This window comes from Myzus persicae, unplaced genomic scaffold, assembly GCF_001856785.1.
Source record: "Myzus persicae strain clone G006 unplaced genomic scaffold, MPER_G0061.0, whole genome shotgun sequence".
Lineage (NCBI taxonomy): Eukaryota > Metazoa > Arthropoda > Insecta > Hemiptera > Aphididae > Myzus > Myzus persicae.
The window spans coordinates 386,124-408,105 of record NW_019102414.1 but is presented as its reverse complement, the minus strand read 5'-3'; the positions used below and the strand labels follow the sequence as shown (position 1 = coordinate 408,105).

At 31.5% G+C, this 21,982-nt stretch overlaps 1 protein-coding gene across 5 annotated transcripts in view; it reads right to left on the bottom strand.

Annotated features, from left to right (window-relative positions):
• The window catches only part of LOC111032031 (solute carrier family 22 member 21-like), a 33,162-nt gene extending 12,628 nt beyond the window's left edge, over positions 1–20,534 (bottom strand). The window contains exon 1 of one of the 5 annotated variants that reach the window (XM_022312197.1): positions 20,298–20,534. In XM_022312197.1, coding sequence (XP_022167889.1) covers positions 20,298–20,303 — 6 coding nt within the window. In that variant the 5' untranslated portion in view covers positions 20,304–20,534. Of the gene's footprint in view, positions 1–104; positions 240–9,012; positions 9,166–9,230; positions 9,387–20,297 lie in introns of those variants that run through there. The other 4 variants (XM_022312200.1, XM_022312198.1, XM_022312201.1 and 1 more) reach the window with 4 other exon arrangements.
• Positions 20,535–21,982: the final 1,448 nt, after the last annotated feature.

Here is a 21,982-nt window from a genome sequence, read left to right as displayed (position 1 = left end):
TTGCACAGTGTACACGAGTGGCATCGATGTGTATATATAGCGTAACATCATATACTGCATTGTGCGTTGTAATATAAAACCTAAGCGCATTTTTTACAACGAACCTCTTTCGACACGGTACACGCATAGGTTTTTCCCTCCGTCCGCCACCGCACCACCGTTCGAGCAAAACATAAATCCGAATACCACGGCGGAATTGCGCAGCATCTAAATATAATATACATTACGCTGCGATTAATATGTGGCAGATATTAAGGGGGGGGGGGGTACTTTAGCCCTAAAGGGTTTACAGGGATTTGGATTAGGATTTTGTAGCAAAATAAATAGTTAAAAAAAAATTAATTCAATTTAAGTTTTGAAAAAGTAAAAAAAAAATTATATTCTGATCTTTTGTAAGTATTAAGATTATTAAGATTAAAAAACGAATTTACTAATACATACATATATAAATGTACATGTTCAAACCATTTTCCCTTTCCAAAAGTCAAAAGGTTTGTTTTTTCTGTATTCTCATAGTTATTATATTAATTAAAATATTACTTCGATAATGAACGAAATAATGTCGACAACGAAACACGAATATTTCACTTATTTCTGGCGATAATATAGCAGATAATCTGGCTAATATAATACAAATAATGAATAATATAGGTATGATATTTTTGATCTTTGGTGAAAATTATTCAAAAATCACCAAAAAAGTACATTAAGAGGAAAAACAAAGTTAAGTTTACTGTCTTCATTGCAATCAGAATGGTACGAAACGAATTTATATAGTAAATATAATTCTTATATTTTAAGAATTAGTTTTTATTAACTTCACAAAAAAACATTTGCTGTACAAATCCGAGCGTAAATCGATTCATAAAATAAATCTAAATATTATAATAATCAGAGACCGGAATTTTATGTTTTTACATATTTTTACTGAGTGTGCAGCTCCAATTGGATACCTTTCTCGATGATTCATTTATCTATGAACTGATATAAAAAAAATATTCAGAACATAACAATGAATATTTCAAGGTTAAAGAATATTTTGTGCAAAAAATATGTTTTAGGAATAAATTGCTATATTGGGATTTAATTTTAAATATTTTATAAAAATCTAATGGTTTTCATCATAATATCATATTTATCAAGCAGAAATGCATCAAAGTAATATTGATAAGAAAATCAATTGTTCTCATATATATTTTAACTTATAAATTATAATTTATTTATTTACACTTGCATATGTGTGGCCGTGTGGGGGCATCATTTATGGTGTTATTGTTGAATGCCTACCTAATTTCGATAATGGGAAAAAATGTCGAACCCGTCTGCTCCCCCGACCACATAATATCAGCCAATGATACGATCTTATATTTTGTACCGCTCAGATGATCCAGCGAATTGTGGTTCGTTCAGCGTTACATAAAATAAATGTTATACATCATATTATTATATTATTATCACAGACCGCGAGGTCTACGCTCTTCGTGTTAATGTTTTGTTTCGACCGACAGACCGGCGACCGCCACCCGCCGCGAACGAATGCTGTCTGCTTCTCCGACCACTTATAAAATAATAATTAATAACTATATTATATATTATTACATTGGAGTGCGCGCACCAAGGACGATTTCCGGAGACGATTGGCCCATCGTCATATTATTATTATTATCGTCCGTCAACGTTTGAAAAAATCACTGCCGAACACGATGTGCCATATGAGTATATTTACGCGTTAAATGGTGTCTTTTTGGTGTTGGTTTTTTCCTAAGATTTTGTATTTGTATACGAGCCCCGAATCCAGGAACGCCCCTGCAGTGCGCTTGTGTACCTATGTAGAGATCTGATAGTGATATACCATTATAATATATGAGTATAGTCAATAAACAATAATTTGGGTTTTTTTTATGTCTGTAGTGATCGTAATTTGGTCGGATATAGGTTGAACATCGTGCTTGCGATATGTGCAGGCCGGGATAATATATACCATACCGAGTCGTATGTAGATTGTGCACTTCAGAAATTGATGGTTTTTTGATTTTCGTGCGTTTTTCACGCGATGCATGAATGGGTGCATAGGTAACGAGAATCCTATGACAAATTTATGGCACACCTGTTTTTTTTATTCACATTATAGAGGCTTTAAACTTTCGCCCATTATTATTGTGATATTGGCGATGTACAAATAACATTATAGTTATACATTTGCGGTTCTATGCATGCGTATTTCTATTATTCGAAACAATGATATTTTTTCATAAATTATGGAATATTCAACTTATTTCCGTTTAGAATCGTTTACATATTTATATACTGATTATGAATTTAGTTTTTTTTTTCAGTACCTACTCGAGTATATCAAAAACGGTGTCGAGTCGCAATAACTATGTTCGAATGTCGAAAAAACGAACTCTAATAACAATAATATACATCGTGTGAAATGTGCTGAATAGTAGCATTTGTCTTTACATAATGGTGTGAATATACTGTACATCGTATAGACTATAGGTAAATTTCATCGAACTGTTTCCTTAATCATTATGTATAGTAAACAGTAAACGTATAGCGGGAAGTGTTAAAACATTTAAAATAATAACTAAAAATAAATATTAGATCATAATATACATGGCATGGGTAGGTAAAGAAATTTATCAGTCACTTGATATACTATAAAGTATTAAGTGTGACGTCTTACACACTTGTGTCACTACCCATTAGAAATAATAATACGTTATGCATTTCACATAATTTTAAAATTACTTCTTATTTATTGTTATCATTAAATGATACCCATAAGCGTATATTATACACAACGTAATAATAATGTTACGCATCCTCAAAGTACAAGTATAATTACGACCATATTAATATTAAAATATTATGGTTATTAATTTTGACAATTCAACCTGAATTATAGTTAAAAAATTATAGGTAAATGTGAAACGAGGTTTAAACACAAAACAATTGTTTTATTTAGGCATAAATTATGCTGGTACTATGCAAATATCTGTAATCACGTCACACCCAAGTTGTTTGAAATTTAACGAATTTCAAACAAAAAAAAATAATATGGAAATAAAGCACTTGTGGCTTGAGTGGATAGAAATTGGGGGTCATCAGTTAATTATTTTGGCGCCTGTGTGTTATGTTTCACAGACCGTTAAATTGAAATACAATAGTCGTGGAATCAGCTTAGATTCACAAAATCCCAAGTACAAAAACGCATGCGTTCAATTAATTTCATTACAACCGTACATTTAAAAAAATTAAGAAACGTATAATTTAGATCAATTAGTTTCTCATTAATACGACTCTGAAGACATATACTTACGTATCTTATGTAAACACGCGGGATTCATAAACTATCTATAAAGAACTCAAGTCGAGTGTTAGTATATCGTATGATAAATAACGAGAGCAATTGGATTAATTTTCAGATTACTTGTTAATGTAATGATTTGTGAGCTTTTTTTATTTTTAGGCTAGTTTAATGGGTACTATTATAGCACTGATTGTAAATACTATAGCTGTTAATCAATGGTTTTATTATAACATATTCACAAAATTGTGTATTTTAATTAAAATACAATTGAATCATACTGATGTATGGAGAGTGGAGACAGTTATATTGCATCGATACAAACACACTTATAATTTATCAATTATTCTTCGGTGTAAATATTATATAATTCTCTACTACGCACATGGCACTCATGTACGTCCTTTGAGTACAATTAGGTAAACCGTACAATTTAGAGAATATTTATTTCAGTCTAGTTGGGTAATTAATTATATAAATTGGAATTTATTAATCATATTATTTTATTAACAATTATAATAACAGTTGATACTACGAAAATAATTTAAGTTTATATTATGAAATAACATAAACTGTAGCAAGCTTACTCCAGTTTATAGTTATCAAACACTAACTTGACCTAATCGTTTCTTAAAATTGTTCATATTTTTCATAAGTGTTATGTGTTGGAATATTTTCTATTCATTGTAAAAACGTGAAACATTTAATAAATATAGTATTATTATCTATACGATTGTATAATAAATACTTTGAGGGGCCCGGTGCCGATTTTTCAAATTTTCTGCAATACTATACAGTTTTAAATTATGTTTTATATTTTAGTTGTCACTTTAATTATATGCCTTTTCCACTAAACTACCGGATACCTATTTAGGGGGGGGGGGAGGTTGATATGGTATATTATATCGAAAAGAGTGACTTCACAGGAATAACTCTCAGGCCTTGTATAATTGTCAGATTTCGACAACTATTTTTTTATCTGAAAGAAGTAGACGGGCAGCATTGAACTCCGATTTTTTATTTGATTTCAAATAATAGTATAGTATAGTTTGTAAAAAAAGCTTAAAATTGTATTATTTTTTAATACATATTATAAAGTTTGAGATAAAACATTGAAAAACATAGTGCAATGTGCTCTGTAGAATATTACCCTCAATTATTAGTTTTAAAAAAAAATTATCAGATTTGGTCGATTCTACAGAACAGGGTCATTATTGCCGTGGAGTGCATTTTTGTGGACAAGATTACATTGGCACCGAGTGCCTTAATAAAGTAAATATATTATCATTCACCTTCTGCAGAGTAATCTACGTGTACATTTGTGAATTAAAAAAATGTTTTAATGATGCCACAGGTTTTGCTTTTCTCCGAAACTCTCATACTCGAATAACACAAACGAGTTTAAAAATATCCAAAATTCGGTGACCACCTAATGTGTATTATATAAATCTACAGTCCTACAACAACTACTACCTAAAAGCAATAGTAATTCTATAGATATTGAAGCTAGAAAAACACGTTTTTATCGTATAGATACTTCATCAATCAAGTAGAAACAATTTTTGGATCGACTTAAAATGTTTGTTATAAATGAAAAAAAAGTGAAAAAGATGAAGAAATACTACAACTATTCGTGAATTATTCACTTTTGAAAAAAAAAACGAATGATTCTATTTAATCTACTCTGCGATACTATAGTGTGCTGATGCAGAGGGTCAAGGTCGGGAATGTTTACGAAAACGTTGCAGGTTGAATCGATAGCGTTAGGTTTCGAGATTTTATTTATTCGTATCAGGTGTGATTATGTATTGAGTCCAATAGTCACATGAAATATTTTACAATACTAGTTTTGAAACTTATGTGTTTTTAAGTTTCACTGTGTTTATCCTATATATTATACTACAATATTATACATGCTGTATTACTGCAGGCGTATAATGGCAATGATGTCTAATGCCTACGTTATACACAAATACACAATCACAATATGAAATATACCTCAGTGATGAAACCATGATTTTTTGCAGGGAATTAGATACAAAAACTGCAAATCTAATAGCATCAAAATACACAAAAATTAAATATTTGGCTAAGCAAGAACCGAGTATGTGGACAAGCTTAAAAAAATACCATCAATCGTTTCTAAAGAAATGATCAGGCTAAATTTCCAGCTATCCCATCAGGAAAAAAATGTAATTCACAAAGTAAAATTTTTTATGTTTTATTAATTTGACATTTGATATTCTCATGAGAGATAGTGTCTCGGACCTGTAGTCATTTCCTTTGGTGTGCCACTGGACGTATCTGATTATATATTTTATGGTTGAATGTTCCACGTAGGTATAGTGTAAGAAAAAATTATATTATAACTATTTGAAGGGCGTTTACCATATTATACTAATATACTAGCTTGTTTTTTTTTCGTTAAGATTTACAAAGGTCGATCGATGAACGTTGAAGATATTGACATATATTATATTTATTAATATTTACGTAACATTTAGATTTAAATTATAATCAATATTTCAGAAGTATAGTTTTACAATCGCTATATGACCTAAATAATATGATAATTCAATTTTTGTTAGGGTTGATCATAGTATCCGATTGACGAATCGTATTTTTTGTGGTCAAAGTAAAAGTTCTGTAGATATATGATAGGTACCTTATTATAGCTATCTATTATAATAAGAATCCGTGTGATTCATTTATCATGCTCCAATTTCGAAGAAAGAAGGGATTATATCAATTGGCATTTCCACCATTGAATTATGATAATGGAATTATTATACTCAAGAAAAATATTTAAAATCAATTAAAATTAATATCGATCATTATATAAACTATAATCATATAGGTACACGATTATCAATACATATACAATAATTAAAATTAAACGGATTAAATGTATGACAATTAAATAAATTATTTTAGTGTTGGTACAAGATAAACCTTGATGACGATTTTGTTGTCTTTAAACATGTTTTTAAAAAGTAAATGTAACATTAAAAATATTTATACCGCGTGTTTTCTTTTAATAAAATTGTAATAAGAATAAAACAAAACTCAGACTTTAAAAAAAATTAACTAACAATTATAACAGAGATATACTTTAACTTATTTTGGAGTATGTGTTATGTCTCGTATACCTATTCGATTTTTTTTATAAATATTTACAACCTTAAAATATAGGAATGTTACTAAGCCAGAAACGACTAATTTTTCAATATTTATTTTCTCAAAAGTCTATTAAGTTGTTAAATGATTTTTAAACGTTTGTTGAACTCGTTTAATTTGTCAGACGACAACCTATAGTGACAATACGGCTAGATTTCCACCCCCATTCCTCATAAAGTCATAAATATAACATTGGTATAGTTTACACAAACAACTTTAAACCATGGAGATGTGAAAGTCAATGATCGTTTTTCATACGTTTGCATAAATTCTTATTTTAAATGCAATTTTTTTAACAGTTCCCATGCAACTAGTTTCGTACACAATGATTTACAAGGAATTTTTATAAGAAGACGATTTGATATAAATGGATAAGACTGGTGTAGTTGACAAATCTGGACTTGAATATCTTTGATTGATTTCTAATATATACCTCTATAAATATACAAAGCAATTTTAATCTGTCAGAAGGAATCGAAATTATGTATTGTAGTGCACTTATTGATACGACTTTTAATTCCATTTATAATGATGGATATTTATTTTTTTTTCTAGACAAAACATGGCATGTAACACTCACACTTACTGCACCATGATCTAAAGGCATGAGTTTGAGTGTTTTAACTGTGAACTGTGATTCTATGAAGTACCTACCTGACACATTTGATTTTGTATTTGCAAAGTAGGTAAGAAATGATCTCGAGTTCTATATCTATTGATCTAATAATAATGTTAAATACAATGACATCGTACCTATGCGAAAATATAAAACAACTGAAATCACCATAATTATTAAAATATGTGCATGGTTTTTAAATTAAAATAAATGCCAATATAAAAATATATTTTAATATATTAACACAATAATATAATATTATGCACAATACCATCGGTATGTAAAATATATTGTGACGTAAAATATTAATAAACGTTTAAAAATATGACGTTATATAATGGGTCTAGGTATTATATACTGCACCTAGAGTGTAGCTACTACAATACAATACTAATGGCTATGACATAAATATTTTATAAATTATTAGATACTTAAGTCAATACACATTAATATGAAACAAGAAATAGCCACAAAAATCGTCAGTTTTAATCGTTATATAAATAACGTTATGTAAAATAAGACGAATGGGTATAATTTATTGTATATTCTAAACCCCTAAACCATTAACCAAGTTAGGTTAGATGCACGTGGATGGGTTTGTGGTTGTGGTATAACACAAGCGTTCAACTATAATTTATAACACTTGCTAAAAATTATTATTTGAGCACAATGTTATTAATTGTATTACATATTTTTGAATTTATAAAAAGTGCGGTTTTATCTATGCCGTTGTAACGTTAACGAATATCAGGAAAAGTGCCAATCCACAATATTTTATGTTCTTTTTTCATGTAAATAATGCGCGCATGATAAGTAAATCTAAAATCCTTTTCATTCGTCGGTACCCATTGCCTATTCATAGTTCATAACATTAATGTTATTTTGCTTTTCATGGTTGTTTATCCCTCGTTATTAATAATACGTATTTGAACAATGCCAAATAAAATGCAAAGTTTGACAACCATTTAGGTACTTAGGTAAAAAAATATAGGTTAAAAATGTGTTGGACCTAATGGACATATTATTATAATTTATATTATAAGTAAACGACTTTATAACAGTCTACCGTGTTACAAAATTACAATTCGGACAATTATTACAACGGCATGACTGCATGACGTCTACATCAGTATTTATATACCTTATATTGTATTATTGAAGATTATTGAAGGCGAATTTAATGTATTTTATAATAATATTTAATTAGATGATTGTCATTTTTTTTTTTTATCAATTTATATACTATATTCTATATTGACTCGAGGTCATGGCCATAATTGAAATAATAATACCATAATTATAATAAGCATTTGACTCTTTACTGTAGATTATTGTTTTTTTTTTTTTGTCAAAGCATTTATCTTCTACGCCTGATTTGCCTTTCCTTATCTTGAAATATGTCAAAAGTAATAGCTGTGATAGGTACCTACCTACCTATTTAAATTAAGTTAATCAGAATTTGTGCAATCAGAATAGCTCTAAAAGACGACTAATTGTTGGGATAAAATCTAAATTTCGAATTCTGAAATTCAAAATCTAAAGGATTACAAGAAATCCAAAACATGTTAATTACTTTAAAAAAATAGTTTAGCTATTAAAGGGGGACCATTATATAATAATTATGCTCACTTAATAAGCTATATACTAGGTGTACTTTTTTTCATGGGAAAATATGAAAATCAAAACTAAATTAAGACTTTATCAAGCATACACGATACACCTTTACTGTAAGTCATACGTTTCCATGAAGTATGTCTACTTAGCCTATTCCAATACTGCGTACACGCTTAGAAATACAAGAAATGATTCAAAACTGCATTAGAAATTAGAACACAATGTTTCATTAATACGCGTTTTTTACTCTTTGATCCGGTACTACTAAAGGAACACAGTTATCATCATTTACCTGATAAAAAACAAATACAAACAGACCCCCGGCTCGGGACGCACGGACCGCTCATACGATTTAGCGTTTAAATCCATATCAGCTATATATAGTATCCACCCATAGTTGACATCTTAGTGGTGTTGTTGACACGGTAATAATAAGGACGATACAAATAATAACAATAATGACAATAACAATAATAATACTAATAAAAAATAATACGGATCAATTCATACTCAACAACGTATACGACACCTGAGGTAATTGTTTTTCCCGAAACGGTGAGTTTGAAGCGGCGGATAAATAAGTGAATTAGAATAAACGGCGTCGATGTTGACAGCTCTCGATACTCGATGCTACTACATCCAGTATAATCCGATTGCAATTTATGAACATCTCTATAGTAGATCCCCACTAGAGTATCCCTACTTTAATTTATTATTGATCACAGATAGAGTACATGTTTATAGTTAATTATATTATGTATGGGAACCGTTATACCTATTATCCTACTTTCGCCTTTTGTAAATCATATTTTTTTTTTTTTTTTGTCATTAATTTAACATTCAGTCTACACATCACGAAACCCAATTAATATGTAATGCTGTGAATGCACATATATGCATAAATTATACGTTGTATATACGTTATTATTTTTTTTTTATTGAACAATTAATAAAACGATACTCTGCAGCGAAGCTGTTATTTATCCATAATATCGTACTAATAATATTTATGAGACGAACACCTAAATTATAATTTATGCGCACTGTGCGATCATTATTGTCACGACAATATTGTCATACATTTCATGCACAATTTGTCAATACAATTTTTAGTTTTTACGCGTAATTGTAATTCATTAGCCTTTTAAAAGTGTCTGCTTCCCTATTCAGCCCTAGTCAAATTAAGAAAATCAAGTGAAACTAGTTCTGCCATTTATGAGATTTTGAATGTAAGTACATACATCGTCTTGGTGACACTGTCTAATTGATATGTTAATTTTGCATTCAATTAAATATCATTGTACATGGAAATCCGATTCCGAGCGATGAAGCTGCAGATGACGGGTGGATCATCGTTTATTTATCTAAAGGTAGTTTATGTTTACTTTTTTCCATCGATATTTCTCAATTCGATATGTCGAATAGAATAATCTTCGTTTAAGTTTTGTACAACGAGTTTTTCCAAAATTTGAGCTTCAGACACTTACAAGACTAAAATAGTAGACTAGTGAGTACCGCTCTGCTGTAGGTACAGAAGTTGTCGAACATGACATTGTATTGGATGTGTAATATTTTAATATGCAATAATAAACCATTGTATAAGAAAAATAATTCTGAAAGGAGACGCTGTGTCATCCTAGACATCCAATACTTGTATAAATAATCAAATTTAATAATTAAAAAAAAAAATCAATATCACATATTGACTATAAAATATAGAGTAACTATACGGTGAACTATTTTTTTTAGATAAGGTAGAATATCTTAATAGAAATCCTTTATTAACATTTCTAATGTTGCTATGAAAAGAAAACCTTTTAAATATTTCTAACTGAAAAATAATTTACAAAATTTTAAAAATTTCTTGTGGATATAAATAGCTCAAAAAGAGTGAAAATAGTTTGAACATTTTACCATACATGGAAAATGATCATTTTAACATTTGGTGAAAATTTTGTATGTTTCTTCACCTACGATTATTTGTTGTAAAAGTACAACAAAATATCAGAAATCTATAAAATCCAATATCGTAAAAATTTTAAATTCAAACGATTATGAAAAATTAATGTAACTTTCCGGTAAACTTTTGTTTTTGTTTAAAGTAGGACAATTTGTGCCGAATCTTTTATTAAAATTTCTTATTTTAGTTATGAAAATAAAATCTTTTATGAATTTCTAACTGAAAATAAATTGTAAATTGTCGACATTTTACAGTTTACCTATAATATAGTGCACCTATAATTTGTCTATCTGACATGTGTATTCTACAGTAAGCAAAAATGTCGCGACATGTAAATTGTAAACAAAAATATCAACTGTCCGTTTAATTTTAATTTGTGTGATATCCTTGTGACAACATTTCAAAATAACTACATGATCTTTATTAAACTCTAACTTAATGTAATTCGAAACAATCCAAATTTGTCTATAAATGAATTTTATTGAATAATCTTTAATTTTCTTTTTTCCAAAACAAGTTATCTGTAAAATGATTTTATTAGATAATTTTCAAAGGTTTTGCATGATGCAATCCTCATTATTAATTATTTTTATTATTATTCAGTGAACATTGAAAAAAGAATGCAGTTATCTAATTATATGTATGAAAAAAATGTGTATTTGAATAATCAAGCTGACATGCTAAAACATGTGTTTTATTAAAATATAAATATACCTACGAATATACCTACCATATACGTTATAATCATGGCCCATGGGCGTGGCTTTATTTGGGCACATTTGTTACTTGTAACTTATAAGTTATAATACCGGCTCATAAATATGTAAAATATCGATGAGTGTGGACGTGTAGTAGTGAATCGAAATTTTGCGAGGTACTCCTTACCACACTACTCTGCTCATCATGACCTTAAATACTCATAATTCCTAAACTCGTCGAATATTCGATTTTTACAGCACTAAGAAAAGTATTTTGCTTTGCAATAAGTAATTAACTATATAATATGTTATCTTTAAAACAGTGTTATTATAAAACTTAAACAATTCTAACAAAGTATAGTGAAAAATATACATTGTTTTGTAACGACTTGAAATTATGGAAAATAAATATTTAAAACAAGTCCATAGCCTAATGAAGCAATGAGTGTTCTTCTAGAACAGAATCACTCAGTATATTGTATGACATACACTGAGAAAATGACTCTTATCATAACTCATAATAATAAAAACATATATATGTTGGTTTGAAAATTATCTTATTGTTATTTAGCCATCAAGATTATTGTTAACATGATCATTATAATCGAATTATTTATTATTTAATATTTAGAAAATGCCCTGTCAAAATAATAGTATACTATAGTAGGTAACAGTTATTAATTAACAATACTATTTTTATTACAGTGACTAGTAGCTCGTCAGTGTATTGATCATAGCCTCGGGTATAGTCGGGTAACATTGTCAAAATTATAATTATATCGTCTTAAGTACATATTATCATAGATTTTATAACTTAGTTTTGTAATTATATGCTCACGCATCATTTTAACAGTTCAATAAAATGTAACAGATAAATAAATAACGGCTGGACTGTCGCAAGTAGAAATCGGAAATATCCGGACCCCGATAAATTATTGCCACAGTCAAAAATAGTCTACATATATTATACGATCATGGATTAAGAAATCGGCAAGTATCTATGATGCCAACGGTAAGGCGTAGGGCGTGTGGCTTTCTTACGCACGCCGCCAGAGAAAAGGTATGGTAAAAAAAGGTCCTTGTCGCAGAAGAGAAATCTATCTTCCGGTTGCAGAAAACAACCCTTTGAATGAAGCCGCCTATCACTCTCTGGTCAGCACAACCAGGTCGTCTCTTCGCCTGTGCACGAGCACCACCGAACAGAGTAACGACCTCTCTATACCGGATCCTACGAGCGACAACTGGACTCTCCTTATGACGAGCAATGATCAGTGTGTTTTATTATTTTGATTTGAGTATTTCGAGTAATCAATTTGTGTCACCTAAAACTTCTACAGCACAACCCAGAGACAGCTACGAGTCGAGTACGACATTTAATATAAAATATATTATTGTTGACTGCATTATATTAAAATTATATGCACATGCCACATATACTTATATATGGTACAGTGTATTTGATCTAATTCTGGAATACATGATCTCGAGAGCCCTCCGAACACCTGTAGGAACGTAATTGCTATACTTGCGTCTGGTATTATTCTCCAGCACTTATAAGTGTAGAGAATCATACAGATACTTTAAGTTGACATCAGATTTTAATATTATTATAGGCAGGAGCCGTATTTTTGTTTATTCTACTTTTTGGGTAATTTCAGTATTGTCTGCAATATGAACTGTCAACTTACGCTAAATATTCATGAATAAATAATGATTATTTTGTCCCTTTATTTGAACGCGTATCTTGATAATTTAAGGATTATAAGTTTATAAACAACTAGGTATAATATATGACAAATTAATTAATAAAATAAATACAATTTCTCTGATTTTTCATCAAACATATAGTCAGTCTCCCATATGAATTTTCTCAGAAACTTCTTAAGATATTAAAATTTAAATATCCACGTAACTCGCTTCAAAATAAGATCAACAAACAATTACAATTGTCAACCAAACACTGACCATGTATCTTTTGATAATGGGTAAAATTTTTCTAATATTTAAACTAACAAGTCGTAAAGTGAACCGCTGAACGTACATTTGCAATGTGACGCATTTGTAAGACAGAGATAACAAAATAATTTAGAAGAGATGAGATTCATTCTGTATAAAAATTAAAAATAGTTTTTGAGACGTGATGAAACGTAATTTTGATATGTACGCGTGTGCGAGAGAAACGATATCTGTAGTTAAATTATTCTCCGATAAAAATGCAAAAATTTGCAAAAATGATTTAGTGCAGTATAGTTTTTATATAATGAGATAATAATATACCTACTAAGTTGTTCTTCAAAAAATAAGATATAATTAATTATCAAAATGAGCTGCATCACTGCACTTGTATACCCTCTTAACCTCAATACATCCGACATGACTACTAAATGCTAAATAGTACGTATAGAACACAAAGCTCTTAATAAATACTTTTCAATTACAGCAGTGGGTAGTTATTTAAATTGTTATTAGGTACCTTAATACTTATTAGCATCTTTCTGGGAAACAAATTACATTTTACTACTAGTCTTTTCTAGATGATTCTCTTCATAATCTAACGATAATAAAAACTCGACACAATTATTGCGTGATATCTCAGTAATTAACACATAATAAAATACAGCCATAGTTCACAAGTTAAAATTTATTAAGAAATGGCTGAAGAGATAATTTTATAAATGATATTTTTTTAATACTATTTATTTAATGTAATCCAAGAACTAAAAATGTTAAATACTAAAATTATCCATTGATCTCTCATCTCTGTCGTTATTGTGAACGTAATATCAAAAAACGTAAGGATATACAGTTTTTTTTCTTCATTTGCAATAAAATATACAATCTATACCTAAGGGGCGCAATCAGCGTATTGGGGGACAAGGGTAGTTACAATATACATATAAATCTTAAAATAATTTTTGATATAAGATATTAAAAAACAAAAAAAAAATCAGTGGACACCACCAGCAAAAAAAATGAGCCTACATCAATAAATATTATCTGGACCCTTTATAGTTTATATTTTCGGAATTTCTATAGTACAAACTTTATGCATTGGAAGTTTCGAGAACCGGATAATACGTATTATAATATCAAAAGAATGTAATTTTAAGACATTAATGGTAAAGAACAAAGTTGTAGTGTGAACTGATAATAATACATACTTTCAGTTCAAACGCTGCCAATAGCTAGGTGTCAAAATGTATAATAAATAAAAATAATAATATATTAACATATATAATACACAATACACACATTGGAAATATTACGTTTGTAAATAAAAACTGTCATGTTGATAATTGGAAAACAACTACACATTTCGTTGACGTTTGCATTTTTCTTAGAAATAATTATACCTTATAATTTATAAATTAATTAGTAATGATATTTCTGCATATGTCGATCGACCAATTCTCCATAATATAGGCAATTTACTATGGTCAGTATGGTACTATAATATCCCTGTCACATTATTGTATATTCGTATTATTTTTTAAACAAATGATGATAAGAAACAATATTTTCGAAATATGACCATAATACAATTTTTCTATCGTAACCACCTTCAGTAAACATGTTTATTGTTGATGAGAGTTGAGAATTAATTTTTATATTTATGTGCCTATAATATCATATAAAATAAAAGTTGAAATTTGTTTTTACCATTTTTGAGTATACTCAGTAAAATGAAAGTTAATAATTATTATTGAAAATTTAATTAATCATTATCATATGTAATTATAAGCAGAGCCATTAGATATTATAATCATAATATTTGCTTAATCAAATAAATCATGTACCTATAGTTTATAATATTAAAAGAAACTTTTCCAAGTAATTTTATCACGAGGAAAATTAACTTGTTAAATAATATCTTCAACCTATCTTAAAAAAACTAGTTTAGTTTTAAGATGTGGGTATGGAAATACTAATAAATAATAATAAACTCAATTAGTATCTCAACCTTGAATTTAACTTATAAATGATTTTGAGTCACTGCCTTTGAATATAAAAGAAACTAAAAATAAGCATTTCATTCGGTGGGTAAATATTATCGTTTTAGGCCACAATATGTAAATATTACCCTGATTTATAGTTATTAATTATAAACCAATTTAACTACACCAGTTACATGTATTTTGTATATGACTAAAATAATTAGTTCTTTAACTCTACCAGTCATTTGTGATTCAAAAACATGTTAAGCTTTTAGCACCATATTGGCGTATTTAAGATTTCTTTTTGGGAAGTGAAGGCCAAAAAAAAAACAGTGCGGCCGTGGAAAGCTGTTACTACGTCCTGGGTAACTGTGTCTGTCCCCTTTTATTTTGCATCTTACATTTACGAGAGGACCCAAAAATGCCTTTGGTTTGTTTATTTTTTTTTCTGTTCAATAAACGGATTCCGATGGCAATTATTCAAAAAGTACCATAAAAAAATGTTCATGTTTAAAAAAAGATGTTAAATTATTTAAATTATTATGTATTTCCAAGCTCTGTGTATTAAGATTAACAATATATTACGCCTTTTTAATCATAATATGGCAATTGGCACATTTTTGTGACTTTTGACAAACAAAATTAAAATTGTTTAACACTCATAAAAAAGTTTATGCGGCTTTACGATAAAATTTAAAATATAATCTATGGGGAACCTTGTAATAAGTTTTCAAAGCTTTTTGATGAAAAAAAAACTTTAAAACTTTAAGAATTCATCGAAAAAAAACATTTAAAAGTTGACAATTTCAAATGTTTAGATCAAAGAAAGGCAAAATATTTAAAAAATGATATCATGTAGAAAAAGTTAAATAATAAATATTTAGTGAAAGTGACAAGTACCTACGGTTATTTGTTAATGAATTCCAAAATCAATTAGTTAAAACTTGATGTTGCAAAATATTTCCGTTTTTCAGTTTTTCCAATCAATTCCATTGCTCTACTCAGATCTAAACAGTTGAATGATTCTATAACGCACTCAAATTACCCCTTGTAAATACTCCAATGTAAGCACCACTTAATATCTCCACCGATACACGTTGACAATTAAATAATCAATGAGATTACATTGTACATAAACCTGTGTAGTTATGTGTGCACTGTAGGAACATAAGGTTACGTCTCAACTAGTGTCGATTTGTTTACATCAACTCAGAAATAAAAACTTGGTGTATTTGGATAAAATGAGTGTTTATTTAACATAATATGTTTGATACAAAATTACAATAGTCGCCTATAATAAAAAAGTGAGTGGTGTGACGACCAAATTCTTAAGCCGATAGCTAAGACTGTGAGTGGTGATACGACCTGCCTCCAAGTGTCATACATATCCATAATAACCATCTGACCTTTTCTAACCTATACTGGCTATACTATAATCGTCTAACAAGCTCTTGCCATTGTCTCCCTTATACATGCCCTCATCCTCAAGAGTGGTGGTCGTGGTGGTAGCGATTTTCCGCTACGAGACGGAATTTGGATTTCGTAACATAATTTAGTATTCTAGTGGATTCGCATCCTTTCTCGTGGATATTGATGACTTTTCCGAGAACTGAAACGAGAGGTGTGACAACACAACCTTTATAGGTTGATTATTTTACTGTGTTCACTATGCTCTTGCAATGATCTCAGAATGCTTTTTCACGGTAATTTCCTAAGAATTATGTCACTACACTTTTCGAAACGTATACTATTTTATACATATTTCATGGAGTAAGTAACAATATTGGTCCACCTAAATATATCATTATCACTGACATAACTCACGACTCACCTATAGCTAATAATATATACGTTTTTGATACAACTGATATAATATACATTTATAAACCATAAGATTATGGCTTGGGGTGGCGCTCTGAGTGTACGCACTAGCCAGCGTTGCTACCTTCCGAATGGGTGACCACCCGGAATTTTTAGCAACAAAATCATTGCCACACATACAAATACGAGTTCAAAACGAACTGTGCCCCTATACAAACAGCTAATGCCTAATGGCCATAGTTTCCGGGCTTTAGATCAATACAAAAAAAAATAATCATAATATATGATTTCATGTTGAGCGTGGGTCAGAGAGAGAGAAAGAGAGAGAGAGAGAGAGAGAAAATGAGCAAACGTCCTCTTCATATCGATTGCTAAAATTAAATTTTTCAAAAATAGTATACCATCTTTATTATCCAATAATGTTAATGATCTACAAATTAAAATGTTAAATTGGTATAAAATAATTGTATTTTCCGCCGAAGCAGTCAACTATTTATTTTACTTATTATAATTATCTAACTCATCTGCTTTTAAACACCAAATAATGATATTTTATATTATTATACATGTTATATAATAATTCATTACTTGTAGCTTAAAAGTAATATTTATTTTAGGTACAAATTTGATCTACTAAACAGTAAATGATAATAAAAGTATACATTTATGTGCAACCGTTGAGGCCATAAAATGTATTATGTAAGTACATAGGTATTAGGTGCTCATTTTATAGGTAGTTGAACTGTATTTATACTGAATTTAAGTAGTAACGAAATAAAATAATATGACTAAATGTTACTCGTATAAAATATATTACATGGATGATAGAGAATAGTAAAATAATGCTGAATTTGCTATATTAAATTATTTAATTTTAATCAAATAAACCGATATCTTTTAGTCTATATTATCTGAGAATAATATATTATTATTACTATTGTACTATAACTATTTTTATTTATTTAACTGTAACTAATAATAGTTAATATCCTCTAAAATTGCATAATAAAACCTTGTTAATATTTTATTATTTATTATTATAAAATCTATTTAAATAGGTAACAAACAATTTTATCTATAGTTAACATATTTATGTTTGTAAGTATTAGGCACAGAGGTTAATTTGTCCATCAGATAATATTTCCAATGTTATTCAATATTATTAAACTATTAGAAGAAGATCTCAATTATTGAAAAAAATGTTCACTTGCTGGTAAAATATTGAACATTTTAATAAAGAACAATATTTTACGTCAACATTTCAATACACCTAGATATTATAACCATATAATTCGTATTTGAATTATCCACCAAATCAACAAATGGAGGTACCTACTCTGCAATGGACTGTACAAAGAAAGACGCGGAATCAAAGAAATAAAAATGCATCAAGTCAAACTCAACATTGCCTTAAACATGACGACTGAAAATCGTTACAAGAAAAACAATCTTTTGCCAAATTCAATAGGTATAGGTATGTAAGTACCCAATATTATATTTCAATTTGTAGGCGTATCGTCTAGGGCTTGTGTGAAGTCTTTGTAGACGACCTTTTCGCGTTAATATAACGATATATAATATATAATATTATAAGACCATAAAAACCCGTATTATAATCGGCTGTATATTTTTGTCGCGGTAAATCAACAACACGCAATACGGACGGTTTTTAATTGTTGTCCAATATTGCAGATAAATATTGTATTATATAATATCGCGTACTACGATCAATTAATAACCTAGTTACGACGGTCGACGTCGACCCATACTGCGGTGCACGGACGACTATATTGATGAGGACATGAAACACGAGGTTCGTCTGGCCGACTACGCATGACGGGCCGGTACATAAAAAGACATTTGACGGTGCAGAGGTAACGGGTTGACGTCCGCGGCGACGGCGTCCGTTTCGGCGAGACGGGTCGGCGGTGCCAAAAAAAAAAAAAAAAAAATGAAAAAAAATGTTAACAAACGCTCCGCCGCCGACGTCTGGCGAGCGCGCCAAATCGGGGGGGTGCCTGTAGCTTGAACGGTGACGACTGCTGCGGCGGTGGCGGGAAAAACAATGACGCAATAAACGCGGTCTCTTGCGCGTGACGTCGCGACGGCGGCGGAGCGGGTCACCACTCGCATTATATAATGTTATAATATATACTACCTACCAGCGCGAATGTGTTCGAAAAACGTTCGATTCCGTTTCGTTCGTCGCGATTCCGATTTATACGAACGAATTTTATCGGCAGGTACGTCTAAATAGTGCATGATATAAAATGGTTTGACACGGTCGCAGTATAAAGTATATTATCGATACGATTGTATGATATATTCTTGTATTAAGTCGTCGACGGGAGAGCGCTGTGACAATAATATATAATTCTAAGTACGCGAACGGAGACCAATCGTGTGACGAACGACTATTTTTCATCCGTAAATGGTATATACACCTATTCGGGAAAACGGTCCGCGTGACCCCGCAGTTTCTCTCGTTCGTTATCGAACGCGTACAGGGTGGATTATTTTAGCTTGAATCGGACAGCGTGTCACTATATAAATATTTAATGACCGTTAATATATTATTGTGTAGTGACTACGGTTCGTTTAAAATTGTTGTCCTTATTTTCCGAACGATTTAATATTTTCTTCTGTCAGAGTGTCGTAATTTTTCATCCCGTCAGGGCTAACCGTCCCCGCTATAGCTCTCAGTACAGTGTCGACTTTCAATTTTCGATTCCTAAATTGTGTGAACCAAATAGTACGCAACTTTATGGTCTAAAATGCTGCAGTTTATTTTACAATTTATTGTCGAAACTACTCAAGAGTTTATTAGAATATTTGAATAGGTACTACAATATTATGCTGTAGGTATAATCGTCAAAATATACCGAGGTCCGAGAAGGATAATATCGTGGACGATTCACGTTCCCGAGACAGGATATTATATATGGGTATAGCAGAGATGCGATACGCGGCGCAACGTGGCGAGGAGCGAAAAACACACCCGTACGGCTCGAATAACCGGGGTGGCGGTATACACGGTTGAGATAATAACTACGACATATTGTTTTCAACCGCCGTTGTAACAGTGATCAAAATATCGAGTCCGCAAACAAATAAATAAATAAATAAATAAATCATCAACAGAATATACACGACGGCCACTTACCAACATCTTGGCTGCGTTCGGGTTCCGGCGGGACGGTCACGAAGATAATAATATATCGGCAATAATAATATATTATAATATTATATTTCGTGCGATGTCGTTATCGCGGCGGCGCTGCCCTCGGGGTTGATCGGAGGAATAAAGCACGTGCGACGAGACCGCGGCGGCGACGTGCGCGCGTGCACGACTGCAGTCGTCGGCGTGAACTGTAAAGGCTGCGGGCGGGTGCGCGACTGCCACTGAAAACGGCGGCGGCGGCGGCAGTAAGACACAACACGGTCTGATCGGGACGCGTTTCGCGGGGGCTGCTGTTGTTCCGCAAGAGCCGCGGGGTCGCCGTGTGCCGTGGACGTGCGCCAAAGACGCGGCAGACAACTACACTGACGGCGCGCCGGAGAATTCGCGTGTGCCTCGGCGGCGGTCCGTGCACACACGTATATATATATTTTAGCGTGCGGATATCGCGTGCGTTTATATTATCGTCATCCGCCGCGCAATACATAACATCGTATACATGAATGGTCCACATTATATATCGCTATGGTGTGACGTCGCCGCCCACCCGCCGACGCTGATCTGGTGGCGGTCGGCCGCGCCGCGGTGGAGCGGGCGACGGTCGCCGTAAGCGAACGATACTACTATATTACTGTTGTCTTTCGTTTGCGATTTTTTTTGCAATTTTTTTCTCCCTCCCCCCTCGTTTCCGTTTCGCGCACACGTCGCAGTGTCTCCCTCTGCGCTCGAATATTTCGTATACATATTATTACAGTATTGCGGAGACCTCGGCATCGCCCGTTCCGTTCGGTGGTTTTTTACATTTTAGTCTTTACACCGCCTCGCCGCAGCTGCTGTCACTATTGCTGCTGGCGGCGTCTGGCGGCCGTCCGCCGTAACCGCCGCTCCGCCCATAGCGTTTACCTATAGGTCTATTCAGTTATTGTTGTATACCTGTACGGCGATTTTATTATGTTATCGTCGGCCTATTATACACGGTATACACAATAGAATAAATGCCACTACTGCGGCGGCTTCCGGGTGTCGATGTCTTCCCGTCGCCGGTGACGGTTTGACGGATCGCTCGTGCAGAACGTCGTTGAAATCGTCACAGAATAAAAATTATACGGAATTTCTGTACCGCGCAGTAGGACGTACGCGTGCGCGAGAGCGTAAGTTCGGCGCGCCGCCGGTGTACAGACGACCGCGCGAGTCGTCCAAGTCACGAGCTTCCGCGCGACGCCACCCGGTCACCGAGCGCGCGTCATCGTTGCAGGTTTCGGTTTCCGGGCTTCCGGTGACGGGCGGCAGTCCAGAGACTACGGGTTAAAATTAGACCGAATAGACCGATGTACGTAATGAAGTTTGGCATTTCTGTAGGCTCGTCGCTAAATCGCACCCCGGTGACTATAATATATAATATATTATAATAATGACACTAGTCTTTAAATTATGCATTTTTTTTCATGAAATCGCATTTCGAAGTTGTTTTTAATAAATGTTTATGTTTGAAATACGAAATCAACCAACATTGTAAAAAAAATATCTATCAACATTGAACCTGATGATTTTTTTGATTTTTTTTTACTTGTAATCAACATAATTATAGCTTAAAAAGCATCACTTAAAAAAGAAAAATTGAGTTATATCAGCTTGTAAATGTATTACGATTAGTTTTGAAAATTACAAAA